The sequence below is a fragment of the Phalacrocorax carbo genome, chromosome 1 (assembly GCF_963921805.1).
Source record: "Phalacrocorax carbo chromosome 1, bPhaCar2.1, whole genome shotgun sequence".
Taxonomy (NCBI): domain Eukaryota; kingdom Metazoa; phylum Chordata; class Aves; order Suliformes; family Phalacrocoracidae; genus Phalacrocorax; species Phalacrocorax carbo.
In genome coordinates, this window is record NC_087513.1 from 14,494,269 (window position 1) to 14,512,900 (window position 18,632).

Consider the following 18,632-nt stretch of genomic DNA (forward strand, 5'->3'; position numbering starts at 1 on the left):
TTCAGCCTTCTCTTCCCTGGACATTATTATATACTTGAATTTGTGTATACCTCCCATCTTGTAAAAACTTGACCCATAAGTAAATTCTAAAATGCGCACATACAAGTGTAGCAATGTTTGGTGACACATACCAATGTTTTCTCCGAACATCAGAGCTGTATCCATAGACAGGCAGTCGATGTCCACTTGACCTCCTTGTATTCTGTACCAGCTTGCTTGTAAATCCACAGTTCCATCAAATTTATCCTGGAAGCCCGTCTGAGAGCTGTCATTCATCCCTATAAGGACATCGTCCAAAGCCCACTGAGCTGAATGCTTCCCTGTAAAAAGCAGAACATGCAGATTAGTGGAGTCCGTGTCAGTTATTTTTAATGTCCGCGTTCTGCGGTCACCCAGTGAGCAGTGCGCAGTCATGTAGACTGAGAACTATAAACAAGACTAAAACATTGCTCAAGGATGAACCTGGACTCTAGAGTATGTTTTTATTTCAGATAAACACAGGTATTTCCCTCTTAATTTCTCAAGCTTCAGTGCCTTCGTCATCATATGCCTTCCCTGTGTTTGAATGAGACACTCCCTGCACCCCTAATTGGGGATTTTCATTTTATGGGTCACAGCCTTCCTGCCATTCCCCACACTAAATCAGAAAGCTCTCTGTCTTGTTCCCGAAGTACCTTTTGTATGGAAGAGGATAGTACACAAATCACCATCATCTCCAGCCCATTTCTCCAGCCCTTTTTTTCAATTCACCTTTCTACTGGCATGCTGAAAATGTCACCTTACTGTACAATCACTGCCCTCACAGAGGAAGGAAAGTCTCAACAATAAATTGTGAGTTCACAGTGATGTGCCAGGACTTTCGTCTTGCCACTAACGAGGAACGTGGGTCATGGCCAGTGAAGAGGGCCACTCTTCACTGAGCTATGGCAGACAGAGGACAGTCTATGAAGGAGTCTGTAATGACTGTATCTGTAATATCTGTAATGAGGAGCGGTTGTCACCTATGGATGCTGGTATGGAAGGTAGTATTTCAACCTCCAGTGATAAACTCTTCCTCTTACTGGGAGCCACAGGTCTGCAATCAGGTAGTCTTAGAGTGACCATTCTCAGCAGGGACAGGTGTCATCCAGGTGTCCCCCAGAGCGAGCGGCCACAGGCAGGACACAGATAGGGAGCAACAGCTCTGACATCGCACCACTCACCAGTACAAACGACCATGGCAGAATGATGGTCAGTGGTGCACCAGGTGCTGCTTGGCATTTTTCCCAAATGAACTGGCTTCTTAACTAAATCACACCCCTCTTGCCTTGTCTACTCTCTTGCCTAGTAAGGACAATTAACACCAGCACATACATTGTAAGAAAATGTACAAATAAAAAACAGCCATCAAAATGATAAATGATATCCAAGAAGCTGCATACCGTAATTACCTGAATGTAAGCTGTGTGCTTTCCTCCCCAGGGAATTGCTGTTAAAATGTACTTTGCTATATTTCTGAATATCACCTTACATTTCCTGCCTGGATACAGGAGCTGCTGCCTTGCACAAAGGCAAGACACTTAATCGGGACACTTTTAATCATGGTAACGTGCCCCCCCACAAGGTGGGAGCTCTCACAGTGGCTGTAGGCATCAATCAGCACCAGGTTTTTACTTTCAGCTGAGGATGTAGGAAGTGGCTGAGTGGGCTTTGGAGGTGCAGCAGAAGACAAGCAGAAGAGAAGCAGGGTGCTGGGACACCAGGAATGGCAGAAGGTGGGGGTCCTGTTTTGGAGTGTGGAGATATTGAAATAGTGAGATGGGAGCCACCAGGTAGGCAGAGTCAAGGCCAAGTTATGCCTCCTCTCCAAAACACAGAAAAAGTGAGATAAACTTTGTAAGCCATTTTGCATCCCAGGTCACTCTGTACTCGGGTAAATCCTCTAATCTTATTTACGCTTCTTTTATCTAATATTCTTTTCCCCTTCCCTCTCTTATCTCTCAGCATCTTTGGTTCAAACTTAGCTCTTAAACAGATTTACTCTTATGCCCACTATTCCGCTTGGTGCTATAAAAGAAAATCATGTCTGCAGAGTGACTGAGGAAAGCTTAAATATGCTCTTACAGCACCCAAACTGTTCACCATACTGTATTTTTGGTAAGCTGAGGTTTCTGCAGAACATGTCCATACTGAGAAGCACTGACATGTGGGTTGTGTAAAGCTGCTTAATGGATTTTTAGGATGGCATTGCTTACCGTGCTGTGGCTGCCACCAGCGGAAAGCGGTGGCAGGGGTTTTGGCCTCCCGAGGTAAGTCTATCGAAATAACCTGGGGCTCCAGGTATGACATGAAGTCCAGCTCTCGCAGCAAATGCCAGGTGATCCCGTTATCGTTTGTGTATTGAACGACAAGCCCTGTGTTTAAAATTAAGAAAGGCAGTTAGTCTGACTGTACAGATTGAAGAGGGGCAACTCTTCAGCCTGTACTCAGGAGCTGCCAACCCCCACCCAGTGTACACCGCTTGTGGCATCTCCCCAGTCCTTTTGGCATGTCCTGGTCCAGGAGGATTTTGTGGACAAAGTCCTATTGCAAAGGTGACAAGGGCTCACCAGCTCCCACACATTATCTTGCGTGTCTTCACCAAACTCAAAGGAACAAATCTTTTACCACCTCAGCGAAACTACTGGTTGTACCACAGAAACCATACAAATAATGTGACTTTCTTAATATAGTCAGTACTTATTTCATATTGGATATCCTTGCAGTTTGTGTGGGACACTAAGTTGTAATTCTGATACCCAATATGGGTAGTTCACAATGCTCATGCTACCTATGTAAGCTCACAGCATCCTTAAAAGTTAATTATCATAACATTTAGATAATTTAAAATAGTCTTCTTATCTTACACACAGAATGACAAATACTACGACATAGCAGAATTGTGAAGTCACTTATAAGCTCATCACAGGGAATAATAGAAGAAAGAAGCACTTCTCTTGTATTTCTTAAAACTCTTTTGTACTGGAGTACATTCAAAGATAATGGATTTTCTTGTGTCTTATACTGGTGCCAATGAGAGGAGAATCAAACCCTCAGTGTAATTGTTGCTGAAACATGATAGTTCTGAGTCAGTATCAATGTAAATGCCACGCATCAGGAAAGAGTCCACTGATGTTAAATGATTTATACTGAGAGGAAAATGAGGTTTTCTCATCTACCAGATGTCAGTGATCTGTCTTCATGCAACTAGACCACGTTACGTGGGGATTCTGCTCTCAAAACTCTGCCGATCCTTCCCAGGCACAAGTATCAGCCCCCTACCCCAATAACTCTAAGCATGTGTGTAAAATAAGAGAGGACATATGAATTTCTTTAGACTAAATATATTTTCAGCTGCAGCTTTATAATTTTCCATTTCAGGTAAATCATGCATGAGCTTGGTTGGAAGACATTCTTTAGTTAGACCCACTGGTGCAGCTGAGAAGCTGAACAAGTTTTCAGGCACACAACTCTTCTTCAGGTCATAAATGGAGGTTGCCCACTTTATCCTGAACTTGAGTTTATTCCTTTTATTTCAGACCTGAAGAAAGTCCTCTGTACTTGTAAATTTACCTGTTTTCCATCACTATGAAGTACTTTAATAAAAGCTATTACGCTGCTTCTTGTAAATGTTGTCTTAAACCATCACAGGTCCAACAAATTTAATCCTACTGAGAGATCGCCATTAGGTTTGGTGGAAATAAGTATAAATACGAATGTAGAACAAAAGTAAACAGTTTTCTTCACCATTTATGAAAGCTGAAGAGGTAATCGATTTATGTTAAAAGTAAAACAATCTTTGATTTTGTAACAGCAGTAAAAGGCAAAAACACTGTAGAAGACCCATAATACAAAAAGCTCATTATAAGGAAAATAGTCTTTACCTTCATTCCTGGCCCTTGGTCTGTTGCAGGAGTTACCAATAGCCTTGCTTCCAATTTGTATATAAAATTGAACTAGCCTGTTAAAAAATGAGGGTAGAAGAGAAGTGTAATTATCTTCTGATAGCACAAGATCAGTTAGGATGACTCTCCTTTCTTAACTAATGTGGCATTTTCAATTAGGTCATTATTCCAGACTTACTGATCAGGTAATGTTCCCAGTGAAATCAAGCATTGCCATAGTAAACAGTGGAGGACCAAAGACAGAAGAAGGTGATGTGGTTTATTGATCCTGTGCCTAATAAATGTACTGTTGGACTGAGCAGCAGATTTAGCAGTTCCTTCTTTCATAGAAAGATGCAAAAACTCCAAAGCAGGCAAATGCGCTCCTTATATCAGATCTGACCTTGGTCTCTTGTAACTGGAAATTGGTTTAAGCTTTAAAATACAATATTAGAGTTTTAATAAAATTATTTTATCCTCAGTAAACCTCTAATCCCTTTTTGGTCCTTAGGTTCTTGATGTAAACAATTTTTAGTGAAAAGGGTTCATGGGACATTTTGTGAAGTAGAACCTTTGATTTTGAACCTATACATTTTGATTTCATCGAACATCCTTTTGCTCTTATGTCATGAGATGGGGAAAAAGATGTTCCTGATCTTCCTTTCTTGCAACCTTAGCTGTAGTTGGTCCTTTTATCACTTTCCTACCTTCTCCTCCTCCTTTCTATGGTAAACCATGGCAACCTTTTCATCTGTCTCCCTGCATGAAAGTTTTCCTATGCCCTTGATTTTTCCAGTAACCATTTTCTGCAACCCTTCTAAAGCTGCAACATCCCTTTGAGACAGTGTTGCTGGTTTTATTGACAGAACTTTGGCTAAGCCTGCAACATCCCTATCTAGCTATATTTGAATTAATAATTTTCCCATCCTTGTGCTCCAAAATACTGTCAATTTTTTTCCCCAATGTACAGTGATGCCCTGGTACCCTTGCTGAACTGATATTTTTCATTGTGACTTTGTGACACCAGAGTAGTTTACATTTCTTCTTAGATGTATACTATTGTGCTATGTAAGAGCAATTTGTTTTAATTAATATCCTGCTGCTCATTCACCAAATTTCATTGCATGTCTCTGACATTTGTCTCAGTCTTATCTGGTCATAACTAACATCGTGATCACTGAGATGACTGAGAATGCCATTGCCCCCTCATCTATGACTTCTGCACAGATTGCCTGCAATGCACACCCAAAACTGTGTCTGAACAGAGCGGGGAACCTGGACTTGTCTCTGCACCAAGCTTTTGCATGCTGAAAGTTGGCAATGCCATTTTCCTTGTTTCCTAGCCAGTTTTTGACTTAGGATCATTCCTGCCTGTTGTGTTACAACTATTGGAGTACTCGCTGATGTGATGTTTTTGGGAAGCAACTGCTTGTCCCTTGTGCCCTTGTGCTGTGGCTGTCCTCGTGGCATGCATAGGGAGAGATGGGGTCATTGCCAAGCAGAGGTTTTGGAGGAAAAAAGAATACAAATCTAAGGGAAACCAGGCTTCATTAATTTTACTGCTTGTAGATAACATTTTTTATTATATATACTTATTTTTGAGACGAATTTTTGTCTCTGTGTGAAGAAACAAGGCTTGATTTGTTACTCAAATAACTACCCACAAGGATAATTTTTTTCCTTTTAGGCGATTTGGTCCTAATTTGTAGTGGCATCAGTAAAATCACAGACAAGCCACAGGACTAGAGCCAGAGCCAGTACAACACAGATAGGACTCAAATTTCCCTCACTCACTGCTACACAGACAATTTAATGATCCTCTGCTGATTCTAAAACCAACCAGTTCCAACCAACTTCAGTTCTGTTATCAAAATCGGTATCTCCTATCTGAGATGTTTTGTATATCCATAGGGACTAGGACAAGCCAGAATATACTCATCAGTCTCATTCCTAATATAACTCCATAGATGGCTCAAGAACAGATAGGCCAACAGTATTATACTATTTAGCCAGGTAGGTCCTATTATTTGCTGCAGCTCTGGTGTCTGAGACAATACTCAGGCAATAAAACACTAGGCAGTGGTCTCAGAGGTGAAAAGATTTACAGGTCCGTGATGAAATTATCTTTTATACTTGCCAAATGTAAAGATCGGTAAAAAGCAGAAACAAAAGACAATAAACCCCCTCTCTGCAGAAGGGAGAATCACCCTATCTAATCCATAAACGTTGGACCCAGAACAGCTCTCTGGGATGGTTGCACAGTCATTAGCAGTGGAGTCTGTAACGCAGACGGGAGCCAAGTCAGCTAACAAGCCAGATGTCACCACTTGGAAAAAAATATATATATTCTGTGATTTTTATCTAGCTGCCAGGTATGGCACTGTGTGCAAATGCTCTCCCTGAACAGATAGTGAAGAGTGTCATAAGGGACACGCCATCAAAACGTGAGGCAGTAGCTCATCAGTAACCAAAATGCATCCAGGTTTTGTATTGTCAGTCAGGAGGTGAAATTGTGCTTTTGGCGCACTGGGTCATAAAAAAGGGAAGAAATTGAGAGACACCAGGGGGTTTCTGAAGTGTAGGACAAAAAATGGTTTGGGTGAGATGAATTTTGACACTTACAGCTCTCTTAGTGCTATGAGACGTTCTCCTAATGTCTGTGAAAAAAAGTGTAAATCATATAAAGGAATGAGGAGACGATAGGACAAACAAAGCTAAGACCATGATTGCACTTAATGTACATGCTAAACATTGAGTGCTTGTTTACAGTCATTGGCTTCAGGGAGCAAGCGTTAGTTTTAAATGGTCTAAACATGAAACTTGAGTTTGGCAGTGCCCTGTTGGGCTGCTTCCCTGAGCAGCACCACGAATCTTGGGCTGGCAAATCTCAACCCCTTCGGAGCAGAACGAACCAGGAGAGACTGGGAAAACACAGACCCCGCTCCTCTGGGAGGGGAAGGGTGGGGAGGAGAAGGGTCTTTGTGCTTCTTACAAAAAAGAACAAAATTTCTTTACATTCCGTATGTAAAATTTACACTTTACATACAAAAATCTGTAGCTGAAGCAAGATGATACAGAATATGCATAGGTAGATCTGAAGGAATTCAGAATGAAAATATAACTTTAATATCTTGCAGTATTTTTCAGGTTTTTTGCTATTCCATGCCTGATTTAATGAAACAAGATCTTAAAAGGTCTGGGAAAACATTATTAACCTGAAAAATAAGAAGCTTAAAAATCTACTGCAGGAGTTTCAGCCTTCCTATTCACAGCCCTCAATCCACATATCTAACAGTATGTCTTTCAAGGCATATTTTCCTGCTGTTTACTCAGTCACCAAAAACCCCCAACCAAAGAACCCATGCACAAATAAAAGATAACTGTGCAGGGAGTAAGATGACCCCTAATAAGATAACTGAATTCTATGCAAAGCATTACTGAATGCAAAAAATAACACCAAAATGGGAAAAAGTGCTTCCCTCTAATCTCCTTTTTCAAGTGACATTAGTTTCAGCTCCAATATGGAAAAAAAATTCTAGCTGAGGAATTATTTTCTTTTTAGGGTATGGGTCTTTCAGTTAACCCTTCAGGCTCTCACAAATGTTGTCTGCCTTTGCTCCCAGGAAGAAGGACCCAGTTATTGTTACAGATGGTCTCAAACATTAAAGTGGAGTGCACCTGTTCTAAGCAAAGTGTCTGAAGGCTGGATGTCTAAGTCTTACATGATCAACCCAGATTCCCTTATAATTAATGACAAAAATACATGTTTCCAGGTGACAAAGCACTGGCCTTAGCTAACCCTCCTTTCAGATGAGTTGCCTTGCCCTTTTGAGGTAGTTATTCCTTTCCTTTGAGCATAAAAGCAGCCTGAGTAATTGCTGTAGTCTAATGAGTCCATGTTCTGGTCAAGCTGCATGAGAAGAATCCTATCCTTCAGCAGACGTGTGGCTGAAGAAACGGAAAAAATCCATGCTAGTCCCATTTGTGTTTGAGATGACCGGTGCTTTTGCCCTGTTTAGCAAACAGCCCAGGAATGTGGTGTCAAACTTCACTTGTTCAAGGAAGTTGAACTGCTCACTGTGATGCTTATAAAAAAAAATCAGTGCTGTTTTTTTCTGACAAAATGGTCAGTCGCAGCAGGAGAGTGGCTCACATGGTGAACACATGGTCAGAAGAGGGCTCTTAGTTGCTCTATATCAGCTGTCCCTCTGGCCATTGACATTCTTGGGGCAGTTTTGAGACATCAGATGACCATGTTTTCTCGTAAAACTGAAGTAGTGATAGAGTTAAAAAGTCAAGAAAGACCACTGCTCGGTATTTTAAAACTTATTTTGGCTTTTAGAATGATTCGAACTCTATAAAAATTGGAAGTTATAAATATGTATATATGGTGTTAAAAGTGGTTTCAAAGTAATCTTAAAGCTAAGGAAAATCCTTGTCTTTTATAAAAAGATTTCTCCAGGAAAGAAGGAAGAGCTCAGAAATACCATTTAGAACACAGACCTCTTGATGAGGTGGTTACTTCCAATATTATGCTTCACAGGATTAATAACATGAGATTTAAAAAGATGGTGGAACAGAAAGGAAGTGTTCATAGTTTCCCAGAGTTCCAGTGCAAAACATGCACTTGTCTAAAGCATATTTGTCAAACAATTAATTATTTTAATTATTAAGTAATTTACATAATTATATAAATAATTCACATATTTGTCAGAGGAGAGTATGTCAGACATGCAGGGGACAGAGGAAAGGCACGTGCTGCTCAGTGCAGGGAGCAGCTAAGGAAGCCCCAAAACCTGCAGCACCCACACTGCCCTAAGGAGCACTACTTGCCTGAGCTGGAGGGCAGTAGTGGTAACATGTGGCCAATCTTTGCTGAATAATCCCACAAATTAATTAATGCAGCACATCATAGCATTACTTACTTTTGGAGTGGTATTTGTCAGGAGAAATATATTTTATTAAGCTAACTGATATAACTGTGGGGTAGACAAGGTTTCAGGTGCGTGATCGCTCATGAGACTGGACAAGGCAGCAGCAACTCCAGGCTAAAAAATGGTTAGAATTAACAGCCCTTTGTTTACCCTAATTACATTAATCAATTAGACAATTTTAGAGAAATAGGATAATTGCTACCAGCAGAGCAAGATTCAGTGGTAGTGGGGAAAGAGGTGAAGGCTTGTTAGCGTCTTGACTACACAGAAACAATTCACATTCTGGTTTTTTGCACTTCTGACAAGTGGACTAATTTACAACATCTGGCAAGTAAGCAACAGCTCATTGCTACACCATCGGTGTGCCTGCAATTCAGCTCAGTCAGGGGAAGGGGAGTTTTTCTGTCCAGCTATGGGCAGAATCTTAGGTTTTGTGCAGTCCCAAGAACACATCTTCTGCCTGTCCATCTAGAATGCAATGCAAACCATCTTCTCAGAAGATAAGCAGTTCATATTTCCTATCCTGCTATTCTATTTCTTTTCTAATGTAAATTTTCCCTCTCAAAAAATGAGGTAGTACACCACAATGAACAAAAAAGTAATTTATCTGGCTTTAAGATTTCTTATATAAGTTGTGATTACCAGAAGAACATTTCACACCTCCTCACATCTACAGTTGTCATAGCAGAGAGGAGACAACATGAATATACAGAAAATTGTGAGAAGCAGCACTGAGAACTGACCTGATATTTGTGGTGTCCAGGGGAACGGTCCTTGCCTCCCTTTTGCCAGGTCCATTGAAGTACAGAGATTTTCCGTCGCTGAGCACACCACAGCCTGTCCCAACCTGACCTCCTGTTATCTTGTACCAGAGAGGGCTTAGCTTCCTCTCAAACCTGTCGAACATCTCACTGTGATTAGGCACATTAGACACACAGGTTCCATGTGATGCTTGAGGGAAAAACAAAATATATGGGAGATGCTTTGGTGAAACTGTGCTGAACAGAGTGAAGGTCAGATACAGTACATTGGCTGACGGTTTTGTTGCATCACATATTAGAAAGTACCGGGCTTTTCTAAGAGAATACCCTGATGACACAATTGTACCTTTTTTAACACTCTTTATAAATTTTCATAGGCAGAATAAGCCTTCTTCCTCTAAACTCTAAACTGGCTTATTTCACTAGGTGAAAATCGGCCGTGCTTTAAACTGATAAGGCATTTTATGTGAACAGAAATACGCCATCCTTTTATTTCATTTTAAACAAATTGAACAAAAGATGTTAGCTTATTGCTTTGTTGGTATAGAGGGTTGAAGAGTGCAGCATGCAACTGGTTGTGTCAATCACTGCGTTTTTTCTCTTTGGGTTTGGGTTTTTTCTTTTTCTTTCAGCATAAAAGCCCTTGAAACCACAAGTGAGCAGAATTTTCCACAGAAGGGCCTGTCAGAACATATGTTCCCTCCTGGTCCCATGCCATCTGATGGCCAGGAGACTCAAAACCAGCAGCAATTCTTTTGAAGATGATCCAAAGGCTTTTAAGCAGACTTTTTAGTTTATAATATTTTATTTTGTTTTCTCTTCTATCACTAGTCCCTTCCCCATTCATACAGACGGTGATGTTCAAAGACTGCAGTTGCCAGAAACATCACCAGTGTCAGCTGCCTTCAGCTGCTCTGTTCTGCCTGTGCTGAATTTTATTTAACAAAATGAAAAGATTCTTGCTGGCAGCCCAAGAAATTTATGTCATCATATATTTTTCCAGAAAACCAAGATGCTAGTTTTACAGCTTTAACTGAGTCAACACTTTCTGTAATCCCACCTATCTTACCTGTGTAGCCCAGATCACAGAAGCAGACCCCCGAGACGCAGTCCCCGTGACCGTTGCAGTAGTTGGGGCAAGGCTCAGAAATGTAAACACCATCTAAGCCGAAAGGAGGCACGCTCTTGTGGGAGCTGCTCTCCTGGATCCAGCGGAATCGAGTCTTGCTGTAGAGAGACAATGACAAAAGGCACAATATTATCATTCCCAGCTTCAATACCTACTGTATACTTTATGTGCTCTTTGTTTAAGAATAAAAGGAGCTTTTCCTAAATTAGCTGTTTGCAAATAAGATGCAAATGGATGCCCAGAAAATATTTCTGACATCCTACAGTTTGTGCGACTTCACTTATGGATATTTTTTTTTAATGTATTTTGAATTCTCTGGCCCATATCCATTGGTGTGATGCAAAGTACAGATACATGGTTTTATCAGCCAGAATGAATGATTAGACATGACTCTGAAGACACCTTTCACTACTCAGTTCAACCTGAATGGCTAATTCAATTTTAAAATCCTAGAAGTCTATTTCTTATGGTACTTATATATGGCAGGGATGCAGAGTTTATTATAGGATCGTGTAATTCTGCGTAAAAAACTTTCAAGTAATTTGGATACAAGAAAAATCATCCACTGCATAAAAACAATGGCAAATAATGTGTCCTACAGGAGATGTGGACGGAAATACAAAGTTTTTATTCTTGGATGGTAACATGAAATTCCTGGAAAACAGTGATCTAATCCTTAGCCTGTATAACTGAAACTGCTCTGGGGACTTTGGTGAGCCTGCACTAAATTATTCCAGCTGACCCACAGCATAGCAAATCTGTTGAAGAAAAAATATTTTGGTTTTTAATTTTCAGTCTTTAACTTTTAGCTGAATTGTTTGGACTAGATGATCCCTGAGGTCCCTTCCAACCTGTGATTCTGTATGTTTTATAGGAGCTCCAGAAGAGGGAATGAATTTAAAATCCCATTGCCAATCCAGTGGATTAACTAGGATCCTCCTTGTAATAAACCTATTGCTTTTTTTTCTGCTGTGCACTGGGATTTGGTAAGTAGGTGATCATCGTGCTACTGCTTTGTTGTTCTCCAGATAACCCATGAACCATAATTTCTAGAGACCCACAACGCTGAGACTCTCATCATATTCACAATACTTACATTTTTAATGTATTAGCATGAGCTTCTTACTCCTGATCACATAACTGAACATAATGCCAAACAGATTGCTGATATTGATTCTGCATTGCTTGTTTTGGGTAAATCAAATCAGCTGGTGTCAGATCTGTGCAATTTGGCACCTAGTTTTATTGGCTAATTACTGAAGAAAAGACAAACTTGTTAGGGTACATGCTGCTATTTCAGCTCCTTGCAGCAAAGGCACCAGCTCCCCGGCTACACAATATGCCACATACTCAAAAATCTGTGCTGGGGCTTGAGGATGAAGACCCTGCAGCAGGAGGATGGAACTGAAACCTGGGGGCAGCACTAGAGCGGCTGCCTGGGGGGAGAGAGGCAGGAGGCAGCAGGGGCAGGGCCAGGGGCTCAGAGGGGGAGAAGACTGCCGGCTGTGCTGGCAGAGCTTGGTGCAGGCAGCAAATCAGACCAGGGAGGTGTACTGACAGTGTGAGACTGCAAGCAAGGGGAGTGAGAAACTTCATCCAAATCCCAGTAAGACTGAGAAAACCCTCCTGATTTCAAGGCTTATTTGCATCTTCCACCATCTGATTCTCATCTGTATTAACCCAATGCTGAGGTTGCGCTCACAGAGGAGCTCACCTACCGTTCCTCCTGCCTTTGACTTCGGCTGTCCTGGCTGCCTTCAGTGACACAGCACATTGCGCAGCAGCTCAAATACCATTCTAGGGTTTCTTTGCCCAGTGGTAACTCTAAAATTAATCCTGTTTGAATGGCTCATTTGATTCAAGTGACTTACTACTCTCTTGCCAGTGCCTCTGACCTTACTGATATGTGTAAAGACAGAGAGCTCCATGATGAAGGAATTGATGTCAAAATGTTCTGGGTTCTTTGTTGCTTTGTAATTTAATTTTATAGACCATTCTGACACCTTTAAAATGGAAAGTTTCTCCCTCTTTTTGAGAGCACAATATATTTTCCCCAGATCTGCCCATTTTTAACACCACTTTTATTCACAGCTTGTAATTTTTTCCTAACGTAGAGTCAAAGAAGAGGCAGCTAATTCACAGGTACCACTGGCATCACTGGTTTACAATGTACAGTACCTGGCTGCAAGTGACCTGGGGATAACAATAGTAATTCTTGTCCAGTCCTCAAAGTCTCCTGTGTGATACACAGTCGGCTCACTCAGCTCCCGGGAGCTTCCCTCACATCCTTTCGTGCCCGGAGACGCAGGGTAGCAGCCCTCCTTCACGAGTGACCAGAAGAGCCCAGCATCGTGAGAGTACTGGAGCAGAACGGGAGCAGAGCTGCTGTACTGGCTAGTGCAACCAATGTTCAGCTGCAAAAAACCAGAGCAACAGATACAGGTGCTGTTATTGGTACTCATCAGCTGCAAACCACCTTTGACTTTCAAGGTTGGGAGGCTTAGCACTGTGAACTCTTGCTTTGAACCCTGCTGGCAAACAGTGGCTGATGCTTGGAGTACGTTTCCTACATGTATATGACATTTCTCAGTAAAAATTCCCACTATCCCTTCATTGAGGTTGCTGGTTTCAGCACACCAAGATGTGTAAAGAACTTTTCAAAGATCTTGGTGCACAGCAGGCCACAGACAGCAAACTGTGCAGGCACCTTCATGCCCAGGAGGAGTGAGAAGAGCTGTATCCTCTGAGACCCATCCCTTCTGCAGTCCACTCTAATGTGCCCAGAGGATCAGCCTGACTCCCAGGTCCCCCCTGCCCTGGGCTGCAAGCTCTGACCACAGCTCTGACCTCCCAGGAATGATATCTGGGAGTTGGCACTGCAGTTTGGGCCCCCAGAATAGAGCAAAATGGGATGAAGTAGAAAAATGCATGTTAAAATGTGAAATGAGAATGTAACCGAGACAAAAATCAACTGTTAATTTGAGGTTTTCAGTTTCATTTTTCAAGCTATCAAAGAAATGTTATTTTCATTATTTTATTGCAGAAATTCTACTTGAGCTGTAGAATGTAAAATGTAAACCAAATTAATTCATGTAAAATGAAATAATTTTGACAAATTGCTGTCTTTGAGTTTATCAATGCGAAATTATTCCAGGCAGCTATTTAAAATGGAAATTTCACAAACTCAGGAAAGTATTTAACCATATGTTTAAAATTAAAGCGTACAAACAGGAATAACACATTTATGTGCAGGCCAGTTTAAAAGCTTTCCAAAAAAGAAAGGAGTATAAAATCGGGCCATAAATAACAGACTTTATAAAGAACTCACTGTTCTCTGATTCATATTGTTTGTGTTTTGTGTATTTATGTTACATTGCCAAGTGTTTCAGAGATGGAAGGTGTATGAAATACTTTTAAGTACTGCTTTTTTAGACTAAACAATTTTTGAAATGCTGTTGATCATCAGACCTACAGAGTGGAGACTGAGTCACTGAAGTAGAGGAAAGTGGTCAAGAGGCAAATATCATCTTGTCCAGGCTAAATGGTATTTATATATTGAAATATTTTGGGGTTTTAGACAGTTTAAAGTACCAAACTACAATCAGCACTCACTCAGAAATTGTACTGCAATCCCTCAGTTTGTATAGCATTTCATTAGCATAACTTTTAGATGAAATGAGAATATTTTACAAATCCCATTATTTCTAACTAACTTTCCTATTTATAGAACTGTGGGAATTATATTGGAAAAGCTGCCTGTAAACATCTGATCTTTTTAATAATTCCACTTGTAAATTATTCAGTGTCTGTATCCACCAATTACGTAAGGACCATGTATTTGTGGTGAGCTCATTAAAATTGCATTGCAACCAACCTCCAGAATTCACCAATGGGATTTCATTATAAACTCAATAAAATTTTGATTAGGGTTCAGAAACAAGAGCTTGTCAAAGCAAATACACTTTCTTTGGAGCCCGTATTCTGATGTATTGTCAGACCACTGAAATTTTTGTAAGCCTTTTAAAGAAGAGAATGCTAATTGGAGCCTATATTCATTGACACAATAAAAGTAAATTATATGAAAAACTCACACTGGAGTACCGAGCAGCTTGTAAGTCCTTAAATAGTTTAAAATACAAAAAATGTACAGAAACCACATCGGAGCTTTTGTAGTCACAGAGCCCCAGATGGGATAAATCCTTTTTGTCTTGACGGTGCAGTAGCATTTCCTAGTACCGACTTGAATATAATGACAGTCACTTCAACCCACTTCTGAAATGCGCTGAAGAACAACAAGCTTTAAAATATATCCAGAGGGGTAAAAAAGACTCACCTGTACCAAGGTTTTGGCTCTCCTTTTAGAAAGCACCATGATATTTTATGCTGTATGAATTCACACTTCTGCTCTTCACATATTTTTATGCATAATTTATCACCTTGTTTTGAACCATGACCCCAGTGATATCTTGCAAGCATTGACAAAGGGCAGTTTTAGTGATATTCTGCAGGGATTTATCTTTAAGGAATACCTTGAACTGCAGGACGTATCCAGGCTTCAGAGTTAAGTCTCGAGTCACTGCAAACCGGTCTCCATCTGATTTACCAAAGAGCATGGCGGAGGGGGTGGCAGAGCAGAAACTTTCATTTTTGGCCATCCCTTCATTGGCCAACATTAACCACACACTCAGCTGGTTCATAGGGTAATCAAATGCTGGCTTTTCATAAAAGTTCTGTTAGAAAGGAAAAGAAAAACAACAAGTACTATCACCTTGAAGTGTGACTTCAGAATAATTTCCAAAACTATCAACTTTCAAATGTTGCAAATTGTATTTTCTGTCATTTTCAAAAAAATGTAATTTCCAAAATTTCTGTCTTGACTTTTTGAGGAGATACATAATTACATCCTCTGTCACAAAGATTAGGAGCCTGATGGTTTTGTGATAAGATCCAGGTTATCCCCACGCAGAGAGACACAGCTACAAACACTACAGGTGTTTCTTTAAATGCATGCAATATTTTCAAAGAAAATTACATTCAAAGAAAAGTCTACTAACAGAGAGGATGGTTCCTGTTTTGGGGGGGGATGGCCACAGCTTGCTTTTGTTATTACCTGTGGTAAAGTGGGATTAACAATGGGAATGATGTGCTTCTGCTTCTCTGACAAAATGATGATGTCATCAATGGCCCACTGATCATACCCTTCCCCTGAAAACACAGGCTGCCACCAGCGAAACCTTGTGCAAGGTGTCCTGGCTGCAGCTGGCAGCTCCAGATAGACAAACCTGAAAAACAGAAATTCAGAAGAACTTTAGGGAACATAGTTTGTGGAGAAATGGGAGAAATGCCCCTGAACAGGCAAAAGAGGCAGGAAAGCCAGTATCTATCGTACATGTAGAAGTTCTCAGAAATCCTCTACGTATCTGGATACCTATTTATACACTGCATATCAACAAGCCTTCTTTGTCCTTCTTGTCTGTGGAGAATGTAAACTCTTTAAGACAATGACTATTTTTACTCTCTATTAGTATATTGCCTAGCACAATAAGGAACTGATTTGAACTCTTCAGCTTTGAATTAAGCTGTTCAGCTGATCCATGTTCAGCAAGTCTTAATGTTCTTCGGATGCCAGCAAGTAACAGTGAAATATGCTGGCAAAATTAATTTCTCATTCTCTTCTGCTGGTTGGTCTTATTTGTAGACAAAAGCATCCTTCTATTACAATGCCATAGATTCTGTAGCAGAGTTTTCTGCTGTGGATAAAAATATTTCAGCCCTCGCATATATGGATCTTCATAAAAGAACTTCAGGTCTTCTCAGATAGTTTGCTTTGTGTTCAACTTAGGAAACACCTTACAAAAATGATGTTAAATAAAAGTTAAAGTTTCAAACCTAATCATACTTATGCTAAAAAGAACAATATTTAGTTACTGGTTCAGTCCTATTTCAGGCATCTTACATGTATGCATTTATGCATATATTTCTTTGTGTACTCTTTCTTTATACCACATGTTTTGTACCACAGACCCTGCTTCACTTGCTGGTTAGGCAGAGAGAGGTGGAGGAATTGTTCAGAGCTACAGGGAACCTTCTTTTCCAGAGCATTCCTAGATCTATGTGTTGGAAAATAGAATTGGAAAATAAGATCTGGACCGTATTCAGTAAGGATCATCACTCTTGGTTACTCAGAAAGGCAAATGTTTTGTCTAAAAATAATGTATTAGATCGTCCCAGTGATGAAGCTGTAGCTTCATCAGAATGTAGCTTCTTTGTTGGATGTGTCCTGTAATTTTTACAAAGTAGAGGCTAAACAAAGTTCAATGTCTTTATACTTTCAAGTGCTTAGATCACCTTCAGAAAAGGACAGTTTGCTGAGTTACAGAAGTCCTTCTGAAAATGTTGTTCATTGCAATGCAAAATGACAAGATGGGAAGATAAAATTATTTACATATAGAAAGACATGAACTGCAGGTAATAGAAATCATGTTAATACCTATGCAGACAAATGTAATTAAACTTTTCACTAACAAGCTATCTTGCAGCAAATATGAGATGCTGAACATGATTTCTTCTTAAAAATTTCTTTAAAGGAGTTTTCATTGTGTGTGACATTAGGTCTGAAACAAGAGTCAGAGGAAATGGCAGATACCTACATCTCTTTTGCACAAGTTCTGTGTTTGCTTGCTCATCTTTTGTGCATTTTTGTCATGTTTCACATGGGAGGTGAGTGATTGGAAACTTTATATTTTACTGCAGTTTTTTCAAGGCTTGCTTTCACTAGATTTTTCATTCCTGGTGACAGAGGTTTACTGTGGCAGCCTGGAAAACCTTTCACATAATGATGGCTTTTAAGTATTATAACTTGAAAATATTATTCATGTTTTCATAAATTGAGAAATAGTTTCCTTTAAAGAGCTGATGCAGTATGGATTTAATTTAGACCAAAATTATACCTGGGTTTGCTGAAGTCAGAGAAATACATTTCTGCTAGTAGCTGCCAGTTGATACCACCATTATTGCTGTACTGCAGCAGCACACCTTCTTCTCTGCTGTCTGGTTTATTGCATGAAGAACTGTCTCCTCCTATCTGGATGTAAAACTGGACAAAATCCACCCAAGTAGTGTCCAAATCCCAGCTTACCAACTGTCTTTTTCCAGCCTACAATACAAAGAACAGAGGGGGGAAAATAATATTAAATATAGAATCACAGAAATATTTAGGTTGCAGAAGACCTTTAAGATCATTGAGTCCAACCATTAACCTAGCACTTCCAAGTCCACCACTAAACTGTGTCCCTAAGCACCACATCCAAATGTCTTTTAAACACCTCCAGAGATGGTGACTCCACCGCTTCCCTGGGCAGCCTGTTCCAATGCCTGACAACCCTTTCAAGTAAAGAAATTTTTCCTAATATCCAATCTAAACCTCCCCTGGTACACCTTGAGGCCATTTCCTCTCATCCTATCGCTTGTCACTTGGGAGAAGAGACCAACACCCACCTCCCTACAACCTCCTTTCAGGTAGTTGTAGAGAGCGATAAGGTCTCCCCTCGGCCTCCTCCTTGCCAAACGAAACAACCACATCTCCCTCAGCTGCTCCTCATCAGACCTGCTCTCCAGACCCTTCACCATCTTCATTGCCCTTCTCTGGACACGCTGCAGCCCCTCAATGTCCTTCTTGTAGTGAGGGGCCCAAAACTGAACACAGTATTCGAGGTGCGGCCTCACCAGTGCCGAGTACAGGGGCACGATCACTGCCCTGCTCCTGCTGGCCACACTATTTCTGATACAAGCCATGATGCTGTTGGCCTTCATTATGACATCTTCATTATGAATAGACATAAAGTCAAGCACAGATGAATATTGTGTAGAAAATTGCACAACATGGAGGACATCAAATGTTGTGTTA

The 18,632-nt window shown here is 40.5% G+C and overlaps 1 protein-coding gene across 2 annotated transcripts in view; it reads right to left on the reverse strand.

The window, feature by feature from the left end:
- Positions 1-18,632, reverse strand: part of RELN (reelin) — a 297,184-nt gene that overhangs the window by 57,409 nt on the left and 221,143 nt on the right. For both annotated transcript variants that reach the window (XM_064444494.1, XM_064444504.1), the window contains exons 25-33: positions 17,677-17,882; positions 15,837-16,008; positions 15,256-15,456; positions 12,905-13,140; positions 10,667-10,824; positions 9,580-9,787; positions 3,903-3,979; positions 2,235-2,393; positions 132-320 (exon numbers count right to left, since the gene is read on the reverse strand). In XM_064444494.1, the coding sequence (XP_064300564.1) occupies positions 132-320; positions 2,235-2,393; positions 3,903-3,979; positions 9,580-9,787; positions 10,667-10,824; positions 12,905-13,140; positions 15,256-15,456; positions 15,837-16,008; positions 17,677-17,882 (1,606 nt within the window). The remainder of the gene's footprint in view (positions 1-131; positions 321-2,234; positions 2,394-3,902; positions 3,980-9,579; positions 9,788-10,666; positions 10,825-12,904; positions 13,141-15,255; positions 15,457-15,836; positions 16,009-17,676; positions 17,883-18,632) is intronic.